This window comes from Neltuma alba, unplaced genomic scaffold, assembly GCF_004799145.2.
Source record: "Neltuma alba isolate B1F8T4 unplaced genomic scaffold, ASM479914v2 tig00011854_pilon, whole genome shotgun sequence".
In the NCBI taxonomy this organism is placed as follows: Eukaryota; Viridiplantae; Streptophyta; class Magnoliopsida; order Fabales; family Fabaceae; genus Neltuma; species Neltuma alba.
The window spans coordinates 90,128-103,159 of NW_021636459.1; the positions used below are offsets into that span (position 1 = coordinate 90,128).

At 35.9% G+C, this 13,032-nt stretch overlaps 2 protein-coding genes across 4 annotated transcripts; one reads left to right on the forward strand and one right to left on the reverse strand.

Moving 5' to 3' along the window:
- The first annotated feature begins 3,505 nt into the window (after window positions 1-3,505).
- Window positions 3,506-5,842, forward strand: LOC114718621 (uncharacterized). Of its 3 annotated transcripts, XR_003737836.1 has the most exons (5): window positions 3,506-4,010; window positions 4,401-4,691; window positions 4,890-4,946; window positions 5,075-5,154; window positions 5,437-5,842. XR_003737836.1 is itself a non-coding variant. In XM_028904006.1 (2 exons), the coding sequence occupies exons 1-2, from the start codon at window positions 3,521-3,523 to the stop codon at window positions 4,478-4,480; spliced, it is 570 nt and encodes a 189-aa protein (XP_028759839.1). In that variant the 5' UTR covers window positions 3,506-3,520; the 3' UTR covers window positions 4,481-5,666. The 3 variants fall into 3 exon arrangements, 1 of the variants encoding a protein (XP_028759839.1); XR_003737835.1 differs by having other exon boundaries at window positions 5,075-5,796; XM_028904006.1 differs by having other exon boundaries at window positions 4,401-5,666.
- Window positions 5,843-6,827: 985 nt separating this feature from the next.
- LOC114718620 (probable phospholipid hydroperoxide glutathione peroxidase) lies at window positions 6,828-10,077 on the reverse strand. Its single transcript, XM_028904005.1, has 6 exons — window positions 9,909-10,077; window positions 9,119-9,195; window positions 7,891-7,952; window positions 7,682-7,800; window positions 7,232-7,399; window positions 6,828-7,143 (listed from the first exon to the last, which is right to left on the reverse strand). The coding sequence occupies exons 1-6, from the start codon at window positions 10,038-10,040 to the stop codon at window positions 7,111-7,113; spliced, it is 591 nt and encodes a 196-aa protein (XP_028759838.1). The 5' UTR covers window positions 10,041-10,077; the 3' UTR covers window positions 6,828-7,110.
- Window positions 10,078-13,032: the final 2,955 nt, after the last annotated feature.

Genomic DNA, 13,032 nt, shown 5'->3' on the forward strand with positions numbered 1-13,032 from the left:
ACCCATCTTCCTCATCCTCTTGATTATGGTTAAAGGAATATCCATAGGGGTAATTTAGAGAAAATTGATAAATATGATAAATAAGTCTTATATTTAGGATCAAAACTAACTCAATAATTAGGTCTTATATTAAAGATCGGATGAGTATAAAGTAAATTGCTTGGCATATTATATGCCCTCAGATTCTGGATATCCAATCTGTCATGGCATGATTAATTATACGACAAAATTGTTTTGGTTTCTCTTTTTGTTATTCGGATTCTCTCTCATCTTCTAAGAACAGCACATGATTCCACTAATAAATAATAAATTTTACATATTCACATCATCCATATTATTATTAACCCCTATTATTTATCATCTCCTCCCGCCATGTATATTTATGTATTTCTGATTGCTTGAAGAAAAAAAAACTTCTATTCTTTTACTGACACACGGCGGTTCTAGTAAAAATAAAATGACTTTGATGGTTTAAATATAATATTTCGAATATGATTTCATGTGAGTGTATAAAATATATTTGAGAGACTTATCTCAATGAGGCTCAACAGTAATCGAATATGATTTAATTAGATGATTATATAAAAAAAATTGTTGTTCAGCTGTGCTTAATTCATTGAAGATTTTTCCTTTTTCTAGAAGTAAGTTAAAATTATATCAGATTTTTATAATGACACTTTTCTTCAAACACGAAATTTAAATTCAAGACAAATTTAAATACTGAACCGTCCAAGCCAACTGTTACACATTTATTGGAACTTGACACTGTCAACACGAGTTAACTTTCTTATTCTCTACAAATAATTTGTAATTTAATTTGGACTGAAAACTACTTGAAATTAAAAATTTTAAAAGAAATAATTTAATTTGCTTGATTGGAAAGACCTGAGAAGAAATGGAACGAGTCAGCGCATTGAAGACCATCCGATCAAGAAAATGCGACCCAATCAAAACCTAATAAACAATAATTAACTTCTGCCCTAAGTAATAGTGACGTTGCTGTGCTGTACAATAGTGGTATTTCCCCATAAAATTAATTAGTTAATTAATAATATATAAATTAAAGTTAGTCAAAGAACAGATCACAATAGTTGAGATAGCGTCGTTTGAGCCGCAATAAGACAGACCGAACCGAAAGAGAGCAAACCCCAGCAATGGAAACAACGACTTTGGAACAAAGCGACGTGAATGTCTATCATTGTAATGTGAAAGTAAACCAATTTTTTTTTCCTTTTAAAAAAGAAAGCTCTTGCATATGTTGATCCAACATCTTAAGTTGATGTTTCTTCTCAAACACTGAATCTGGCTTATTAAAAGTGATCTTTTTCCAACAAATTACTATTCGATATAAATGGATGAACAGATAGCAATGCAAGAATTTTACTAATAATTACCTTAGCCAATTTTATTATTATTTTCCTATTAAAGGGATAGACACTAATAGCTTGAAGTTATAAATCTGATCAATTTAAACTCATGATTTTCTACTCATAAAACAACAATCGTACCATTAGAGTACAATACAAGTTCATTAATTACCATGAATACAACAAATGACGCAAAGTAATTGAAAAGCTACGAATCAAAGACAAGGAATTACGTTACAAAAAGGGGACCTCATTGCTTTTTAGGTATTTTTGTTGGGGTAAAAGTGTTGTGCACCGTCCAATTATAATACGTGAGTGTATGTGTGTGTGTGTTATGGTCTTCTTGCGAAGCCAAAAGAACAAAATCAATTAAGAAGGGTGCATGAACACAATGAGACATTGTTGAGTTATTAGAGAGACCCACCTGCTTGTGGCAAATCAAACATTATGGCCTAAAAACCCTTACATTTCTTCCATGTCCCTAATGACACACATTGCTTCCGCCTTGTTGCTTTCACCGTTTTCTTCTTCTTTAATGCTTTGCCTTGCCTGCGGATGACCACCACAACGACACCTTCTTCTTCCTCTGTGGTCCCTCCTCTCCCTCAAATTATTACACAAAGGCCTGGTTTCGTATTCACATGAAATACTGAAAATAAGATGTAAAGACCGGGATTGAGATTAAGAAAACTCGTTTAAAAAAGTGTTTAGTATAAATGATTACTTGTTACTTAGGATTGAGCACATCCATGTGCGTGAGATTAAAAGTGCTATTATTCAATTCTACGTAATTGGGTCTGTCCAAGTAACAAATAATTCTTCATACTAAGTGCTTTTTATTAGATTTCTTAATTCCAATTTCAATCCTTTCATCTCATTCTCAATGCTCCATCTCATATGAGATCCAGGAGTCTATTATGGTGCTCAGCTTATGATAGGAGTTATACCAATTTAATTATTAGTATATTATTACTTTTTGTAATTCTATATGTGAGAATTAGTTGAGGGGATTGTTTGGTTTTAAAAGATCTAACTCAACCTCAATTAGGCTAAATATAATATGGTTTACAACTACTGGTGGGTTGATGATTTAGGGGGGAAATTTTAGCTGAACATTGTATTAATTTGGTACAACTAATCAAGCAGATATTTTCTAACTGCGGCCATTTGTCTGCTTTAAATTATGATTGCCACCTCTGTGAACCTCATTCTAAAGGGTCACCCTCTCCCATCCGTTTTCTTTTTCTGTTTTGGTTCCTCCAATATAATATTTTCTCCCCGAAAATAATGTTGATTATCGGATGCGAGAATATCTAATTTCATTGAAAACAACGTCCATTGGATAAACTTCAGATAAATTGTGGATATGGATCAATGTTTTTTCTTAATAGCAAAATGCGATCAGAATAAAGTAAATGTTCAATTTTTTTGGGGGAAAAAATCCATTAATGTCGTTTTCATAACGTCTGTTAAATTTTATTATTAAAAAAAATATTTCATTGGCTACGAATACAGAACAAATAGTGTGAGGCCATTGCATTCCCATTGATCATTTAGAAAATGAATTTATATTTTAAATTAATTTCTTTACGTTATAGTAGTAGATAGATAGACACACAAATCATTCATACTTCAGCTCGATAATGCCTCTGACTTATCTCCTGAGATTAAAAAAAGACAAGATAAAAAGGAAATGCGCAGCGCACTACTATTGTCCAGAAAGGCAAAAACTCGGAGAGAAATAATAATAATAAAATTAATTTTTGAAAGAAAAGGGAAAACTCTTTTAAGGCTTTTGGCCGCATGCATCGGTTTCTCAGACCTCAGAAGTCACATGCGGGTCACCAAAATGTAGACTACAAAACAAAACCGACGGGACCCACTCCCACCTTCACCCTCTCCACGTGTCCCGTTTCTCCAACCAAATCATCACATCACAGCTGTCATCTTGTCCGTACGCACCATCTCCATCCATCCATCCATACATACTCCATGTATGATGCGAAGGCATCATCGCCACCACCACAAAGGCGCATTCTTGGCTGCTTTTAGAGACCAACACAAACACGGCTTTATAAGCACCTTCCTCCCCTCCCCCTTCTCTCACACCCGAGAGAAATACACCTCTCCGCACAGTTCCGAGGGAAAAAAAAATGGGAAGCGTCTATTGCGAATCAGTTCTTCGTCGTGCCAACTCCTTCCACGAAGAACCTGAGATTCGGACCAGTGATTTGTGTGGCTTTGATCTGGGAGATAGCCAGCAGGAGCGATTCAGGATCAAGAGCCACAGTTTTGGCGGCACGTCCACCAGCAGCAAGAAGACGAAGAAGAAGAAGAATCAGGTTTTGCTTGAAGGTTATGTGGAGACGCCGGATGAGGATCTGAGCAGGACCAAGAGCTTGACCGATGAAGATCTGGATGAGCTCAAAGGATGCTTGGATCTTGGCTTTGGCTTCAGCTACGACGAGATTCCTGAGCTCTGTAACACCTTGCCGGCTCTCGAGTTGTGCTATTCCATGAGCCAGAAGTTCATGGATGAACATCAGAAGTCGCCCGAGAGTTCGCCCGAGGTACCGCCGTCACCTGCGGATTCCTGTTCTTCCTCGTCCAACTCCGTGGCCAACTGGAAAATCTCTAGTCCTGGTGAGTGGGAAGTCGTTGATTCCCTGATTTCCCTTTTTGCTTAATGGAATTATTGAGATCAATTTCTATTTCTACTTTTGCCGTCAAATTGACATGTGGAGGTCACCAAATCTTGCAATGATATGGTCTTGTGTGTGGAATTTAATTTAGTTGTTTTATTCATGATGATTTGGCCTATAAACGAAAACTTCCTGTGCTTAATAGATCTTATATCCCAGGGTGTTTTTACTTTTTAAGATGCAGATGAACAACGTGGATCGATTAATTTTTCCTTAGTAGAGTTACCAAATGCTTATCACTGATGTTTTGAACTGCATATTGACACCCGCCTTTCCCTGTGTGGGCTTAAATGAAATTCTCATGTGGCTTAAATTTGATGTTCTCCTGCAGGTGACCATCCTGAAGATGTTAAAGCACGGCTCAAGTTTTGGGCACAGGCTGTAGCTTGCACTGTTAAACTCTGCAACTAAAAAAACATCAAAATCTTTCGATTCGCTGACGAGAAAAATGGGCTACCTGAAATCTGCGGAGTTACAAAAGCAACAATCTGATCTGCCGCAGATCAAATTTCGCGGAGGAATGAGCGTTCTAGCTATTCTTTTACCTGGAGATGGATCTCATGAATTCTATCAATGATGGGTCAGCTTAGCTGGGGAGCAGAAGAATCGGCGAGGGTTTCAGGTTTGGAATAACTTAATACCCTCAAATGAGCCTGATCTGACCTTCTGAGGCTGATATATCTAAATATATATTGTGATCATTGTATTCGGGTCGTTGCTAATAAAATGAATTATTAGAATAAAGTTTTCCATTGCTATTATTTTCTTGTCAATGTTTATCCACTATGCATTCCAACCACAGCTGTTGGTTTTTATGCAGTGGTGAGCCTCCAATAAGAGCTTCACCAACTACTTCATCACCTCTGCATATGCTGAGGTAACTAACCTAACTACAGAATTTTCCCCTTTCTTTTTTTGTAACGTTAACTTGCATTTGCAAATTATCGTCCATCATGCTAACAGTAAGAAGCGTGCTAACTTGTGCTTATGCATACTTCTGGGTAGATGTAAATTCATTCTACTGGTATTCCAGAGGCACCTAGAGGAGGGAGAAAAGGAAAGAATGTCAAGATACTTTACCTCTGGTTAGAGATTTCCCCTCCAATTATTTCTTAGTTCTGTATGGAAGGCTTATCTTGGATAGTTTAGGCTTTAATTAATAGTTGGTTGATTCGATTTTGTTTGTTGGCGCTGCCATAAGTTATCAAGTCTGTGACATAACAGGATACATGAGATGATGCAAGGATGACAAAAATTTTGGATGAATTCATTTTCAACATGGTTTCCTTAATTTCTCATCTGGGTTTTGATTTGGTGGGGGGTTTAAGCATTGGGAAAACTAGGACCTTTCTTTTCTACTGGTATAGCTTGGCATGATGGCAGACTGCGAGTATATCGGGTCCGCCACAGTTTCATCTATTATGGAAGAGAAGCAGATATTTGAGTTTCTGCTGAAAGCATAAAGAAGAGGGAGAAACAAACTAATTACGACTATATTCATGGTGATCAGTGATTACCAGGTTAAATTGCATTTCAAATGTGATTGTGGTGGGTACTGAAATGTGCCAGCAACAAAACATGCTAAACTTCTGGGAAGGAAAAAAAGGAAAAAAGAAAAAAGAAAAATTTCCAGTCCCAGCCAATCATGACGCGTGAGAGATCAAGGTTTATGGCCAGGACAAAGAAGGCCTCTGTGAAAACGGTTTATCTACAAGAGGTTTAAAACTGTGATGTGTTGTGAAATGGTCAGGCCAATGGTCCCTTCCAATCCAATTATACTATGCCTTAACGGTGGAAATACAAATCAAAAGAATCTGGCCAAAAAAAAGAAAAGAAAAGAAGCATAACAACAGCAACATCTTTGCGTCCAAGTGATGCCTTTGACTTTAAAAATGAAATTGATGAGCTCTGAGCTCAAATAAAATTGGGCTGAGTCTGCTTATCTTACTGAAGTTATAGGATCAAAATCTTGATCATTAATCATTAGTCTTTAACCGTCGGATGGAGTCCTCTCGATGCGCCCCACAAAAATTGTTGATTCTGCGCATGACCGGAATACGATACTGCTTATGCGGAGGTGTAATAGGCTGCCAAATAATTAACTTTACTCAACCTGTCCCTGATGGGGAAACGCACCCATCCATCCACCCTCAATCTTCGATCATTTGCGAACTGAATTCATCCCTTCTCAAAAGAAAGAAAACCAAGCTTGGTAGAAGTTTCTAGAACTATTAGCAATAAGAAATTCTAAATCTGAAAACTCATTTTAATCAGGAACGCCCTGAGGGAAAAGCTCTAGTACTCGATTACAAACCACTGAACGTGCCTGTTCCTTTAATAATGAATAAACCCAGGAAATAGTGGGAACACTTGTGAACTTATGCTTCAACAGGATTCAATACAATATTTAAAAAAAAAAAAAATCATATACTACCTCTCATTTTAAATATGACAACTAATTGGAGCTTAAATATAAAACCTTAGTTTACTGACAAAAAAATGTAAAACCTCAATTTATTTAGTATCTTAAATTTATAATTATTTCTGATTTCAAATGATTAAAGATCAGATTTCATAAAAAATCAATACTTATTTTTTTTGACAAATAATTAACTAATTTTGGTATATATAATTTGTATAAATAACTTCTATCTTGCAAGATTTCCCCGTCGAAGCAATTTTATATTTTCTGTATTCATTGTTTTAACGGATGTGAATGTTCAGTACAAAACCATGATATATAGACAATGACACCCTCTTGCTCCATGAAAAGAGAGTAGGGGATTTACTTCTGAAACAACAATATCCAGAACTTCTGAAGGCAAGGTGCCAGGAATACAGCAACATGCCTTTAGGAAACCTTGTCTACGCCCTGTACAGAATAACAGAAGGCCAGCCCCAGCTAACGTAGTTTTGGCAATTGCAACATATACTGTGGGCTCCAGTGTTCTGTCAAGAAGAGAAACCAAAACTGCATAATTACAATACTAACCTGATAACTAATAAGCATTGGATACACGGTAGAGATCAAGCCTTGAAGCTTAAGAAGAGTTCAAGAGACTCTGGATGGTTTTCTGCAAGAAGGAACATATAAAAAGCTTATTGCCTAACCTTGTATAGAGATACCCTTACTTGAAATAAAACTAACAAATCATATCTAACCTCAATTTTCATAGGTGCTGTGGTAGGAGCATATCTATCCACAACTTTTCCTTCTTTGTTTATTAAGAACTTTGTGAAGTTCCATTTGATGCCGTCTCCAAATATTCCTTTCTTCTGGTGTTTCAAGAACTTGTAAAGTGGGGATGCTTCCTTCCCATTAACTGCAATCTGGAATAATTAAATTCAATTTTGGATGATTTCCATTTGTATTCTCTGAGATAAACATCAAACGATATCCTTCAAAGGTTTCATTGCAGAAAAATTTTGAAACACAAGATCTGGCTACAACAAATATGAATTGATTAGATAGACGAGGGTAGAACGTTGCAAAGAACTCACGTTACACGCCAGAAACGAACAGCATGAGTGAAAATGATTGGCAAAAACAGGATTTCTCAATAGAGAAACTAAATTAATCTCATTAATCACAATAAGATTATCAGAAATCACCTTATCAAAGATGGGAAATTCTGCTTTGAACTTTGTGCACGCAACTTCTTCAATTTGTTCATTGGTTCCTGGTTCTTGTTTACCAAACTGGTTGCATGGAAATGCCAAGATTTCGAATCCTACGAATAACACGTAAGCTCAAATATTACCAAATTAATAACCTCAAGTAATATGATTGAAACTGAAGTCTCTTCACTTAAAAGGCAGACCTTGGTCTTTGTACTTCTCGTACAATGCATTCAATTCTTTGTAATTTGTTTCTGTCAACCCACTGCAGCAACAATTATAATTAGTATGAGACAAAATAAAGAAAAGAATCATATTCCTATGATTAGCTCATTGTAAATTATATACAACATCCTTGTCACCAAAAGAGATTTTGTAGTTAGGAGTTCAAGTGTCCAAAGATTCCTAAGAACTAAAGCTGTAGTTGATGACTGTCAGAATTTGGCACCAGCCAACACAGAGATCCCCCATGTTTTTAGTTCAATGTCCTTGGGGATTGAATCCCCTTAAAAACACCCGCAAAAGCCTTGTGGCATACAAAAAAAATTTCCATTTTTCCTCGCATTAAAGCTTTAGAATCAAGATCCATGTTGATAGATTGAAATGGAGAATATTCACCAATCAGACAAAGGCCCCCGAGTAAAATCAATCTTGTCATAGAAAGCTTTCAAGAATTCTTGTTTCTAATTGTATCACAAGAACACTTCCCCTTGGCATATCTGAGACATGATTGAACATCAAAATTGCAACAAGGGAAGTATTAAATCAAACAATGTGATACCTGTGTATCAGTCAATCCTACCAGGGACACGAGTCATCTTTCATCTTTTCTAATCATAAACATTTATCTGTGGTCCGAATTGAAGACAAATTTTTTTGAGTTAAATTATTTCACTAGATGAAAGCGAATTTTGGACATTAAATTAAAAGATCTATCTGATTCTCTCTTATGTTCTGTTTTAACCTTTTCCACTGGAATAGCTTCTTTCATAGCATCAAGATCGATACAAGTATTTGTATAGGCATCAACAAATGTAAGAAATAAAGACATGAAGTCAAGGACATGGTACTTCTTTATGCCTCGGAACACTGAGAATCAAGTAGATACAGTTTTAAGCAACTCTTGATTGTGACCCTTTGATTACAGTGATTATTCAAACAATAACCGTATTTAAGCAATTGATGAGTCAGTTACAAGGCAGAACGAGAAAATAACACGCAAAATTTGAAAACTTCTAATTTCATCATCTTAACACAACTGGACTTCCTCAATTTCTGTCTCAGAAAGTGCCTCATTGGCCGTGATAGGTGATTGACGATGGAAAGCAGAGCAACACAGATCACTATGTTGAACACCTTAGAGAGGGTTGAGATGCACATACACATAAGTGGCAGAAGAAAAATAGGATATGAAACAACTAATATTATTACCAAAGTGACGCAACGTTCACTATCAGGAGAACCTTCCCTCTGTATGTACTGAGACTAACATCATTTTTTCGAATGTCCTGCAATTATAGTTCATACCAAATAATACACGGAAGGAAAGATGTCACGGGTCTGAAGAAATCAGAATGCACATATAAATTATGATAAAAACAGGGAAGACAAAATCAACAAAACAAATGAACTTCAAACTCAATCCTATAAGAAGGAAATTAAAACTGAATCCTGAAAACCAGACTCAGCAGAAGTTGATGTGATTATATAAAGTCACTAATTGGCTAACACAACATAAAGTGACGTTGCTATGGCAAACTCAGCCTCCGGTGAGGTGGTAAGTCTCGACTTATGTTTAGATATTATCATTTGTCAAATAAAACAATATATTTATCTAGTCAAAAATAGGAATCAAAGGAGGAAAGCGATGAACCTCCAAGGAGCTAGTCTTATTTTCCCAGCCAATATAGGAGGGAGGTTAAGGCGCTTTACATAGCACCTTAACAACATATAAAATTCACAAAAACTGGCTTCATCGATTGTATCTTCGAATTAAAATAGTTATGAAACCTGAGGACATCGAATATTGAGTTTCCATCTTACTCTGCCATTTTGTCAGTTATTAATTTCTAATTTCATGTTCTAAGAATCCCCTACCATCAGGAAACCAAACTCATGAAGCAGAATAATGGAAGTTGTTCAAATAATTTTCACCACATCAAGTTTCAACGAATATGCACGGCGCAACAAAAATTGAAAACACAAAGCGGAGGAAAGAGACCTTGACAGTGAAATCGTAAATAGATTGTTGAGCCATCGGAGAATGAGGAGATGAATAGGGGTGGAAGTAGAAAAAGAAGGCAAATCCCAGACATAGAAGCGACGCCCAATTCGTGAATGCCCAACGCTGCATCCCCGCGGATAGCTCGAAGCGCCAAACCGTATCTTGGACTATGACCGATAAAATGAAAATGGCAAATCAAGCCTCAGTTGAAATCTTGGTGTTTGGATGAGTGTAACCGTAAAAGCATTTTAAAACCATGGTTTCCACTTTCCACCCAAACACTTTGTCAGGGTTCTAATGGTACGGGATATGACATTGGATTACCACGCTTACGGTATAACAGATTATATATAACGAGCGACGGATTCCGTTTACGAAAAATCGTGTTCAAGTGCGTTTTGCATGTCGCATTTGACGCGTGCGTCCCCCTTCAAGGATGGTCTCATATCAGACCCAGAAACATGTAACTAATCCTGATTAAGGGCCGTTTGATTACAAACAAATGGGAAAAAAGGTTAACTAATGAATTCTACTTTCCTGATATTTATTTTATGCTTACAAGGGGGTGTTTGGATAACCTCAAACCATGGTTTGGAGAATAACTTCTGGAGAATAGATTCTGGAGAGAATAGATTTTGAAAGAATAGCTTTTCTGAAAAAGTGATTCTGATAAAGTGAGAGTGTTTGGATAGTTGTTGTCAGAAGTACTTTTTTATATGTAGAAATTACTAAAAAGGACATAAGTATAAATGATAATTACATATAAGATATATTTCATAATATATCTTTATTTAAAATAAATAAAAAATATTAATAAAAAAAATTAATACGTACATATATTAATAAAATAAATAAATATGTTTTTTCCCAAAATAATTTAATAAAATAATTAAATATGTATATATATTAATAAATAATATATATTAATAAAATATGTATATATATATATCACCGTTGGAAGCTACTGAGGGACCAATAATTACCAACGACTATTTTGACTCCTCAGAAGACTCCTCAGAAGCGGGTGGCGTGCAGCTTCAACCGAAACCAAGGTTTCCAGCTCAAAACCATGGTTTTGCTGGAAACCATGGTTTTTAAAATTTTAAGGGTGTTTGGCAAATTTTTTGCCAAACCATGGTTTGGCAAAAAACCCAAACACCCCCCAAACTTAACATTGAAATTTGTAAAATAAAATTTAACAAAAATAATTTTGTCTTTAGTATAAAAGATAGAGTATATCTATTAAAAAAAGAAAATAGACTTCTTAAAAGCTATTAAAGAACAAAATAAGCAATCATTTATCGACTTCTTAAAAAATTAAGGTTGTTCAGAATTTTCGTTGATTCTTCTTACTTATAGTCTTTGTAAATTGCCGACATAATAGGAAAAAAATTGTTCCTTATATTAAGGCCCTGTTTGGATGACATTGCAAACCATGGTTTGGAGGCCAAACCATGGTTTGCACATAAAATCATCCAAACAGACAGGTATTTTGGTGAAACCGTGGTCCAGGTTGAAAGCATGGTTTTCACTGGTGAAACCATGGTTTCATCAGAAGCAAGAATTTGTTGCTTCTGGCTGAAATAATTGAAGGCAACGGCATTGACCCAAAAATACCCTTCATCTGCCGTGCTGGCCGACACGTTCGCTTTGCTCTGCTCGCACATTCACTCTTCGCTCTTCACTCTGCTCGCGGATTCACTCACTCAGGAACCTCGCCTCTTTCTCTGCTCGCCGCTTCGCTCTTCTGGAGTGGTTCTCTCTGAATTTCGATCGCTGAAATAAAACCTCTCGCTCTTGAACATAGCAAGTTTCCCTTAAGCGCCATTAATTCAGTTCAATCTTCAATTAGCATACAGCTCTTCGTTGCTTCTTCGTTCATATTCTGTGTGATTGAGAGAGAGAGAGAGAGAGAGAGAGAGAGATCGCTAGGCATGAGCTTGAGGTACGTGTGGAGGATAGTGTACCAAACAGGGATGCGCACCTGGCAGGGAATGAAAGATCAGGGCTCCAAGTGCGGCGACTCCGCCATCAAATCTCTTCGTGATTCTGCTTTTTCTTCTTCCTCCAAGCAAGTCAGGCGCTTCTCTAACGCCTTCGATTCTCTCGCCTTCAAGGCTTCCAACTCTGACAAACTCAAGCAGGCCGAAGAGTCCCTCAGAACCATCATGTATTTGAGCTGCTGGGGCCCTAATTGATATTCAATTGGTTGATTAATTTTTGCAACTAGTGTTGCGCTTGAGAAACGAATGTGATATATTTAATATTTTAAAATATTTTTTAATCTATTAAAAATATTTATAAATGTTAGATGTATCTATAAAAAATATTATAGGATATTGAATATATCAAAAAATTATTTTATTAACAATTTTATTTCTTTAAATCAAAATATATTATAAAAATATCTCTTATATAATCATTATATTAACTTATACCCTTTTTGGTAATTTCTATATATAAAAAGTGCTTCTGGCAATAACTATCCAAACACTCTCACTTCTTAAAATCACTTTTTCACAAAATCTATTCTTCACAAAATCTATTTTTTCCAAAATCTATTCTCCAGAATCACTTTTTCAAACCACGGTTTGGTTTCATCCAAACACACCCTAAGTGTCACTGTAAAATCAAATGGAATCATTGAAATTGTCAACATATATTTATCCCTTCAGTATTTTTAAACATGACATTGGTCCCAAGCACATGTTTAGGTAAGTGCAATAATGAGTCACCGCACAGAGCCACAATCCAAGCAAATTTGTCAATGCTTTTTGTCAAAATAATCAGTTCACCAAATTTCAGCAGACACCCCTCGTGGAAATTGAATTCAAACAATGAAGCTTATTAATTGAATTCATCATTCTAAACATAAAATTATCGGATACACTTGTTCACTCAATCAAGTCAAATTCAAGAATTGTTATCTAACTGAGAATAATTTTTTTTTTAAAACCACCTTTTTATTAATATGAATTTAATAATTTGCGACGTCGTGCCTAGGCGGTTAAAATCTCTTCTGGTAGGTCCAATGCATGTTCTTACAATGCACTTATTCATTAGGTAGGCCTATACAAGTCGCTAGTTTACAAATATACCAGTTCACATCATCCAATCTTCT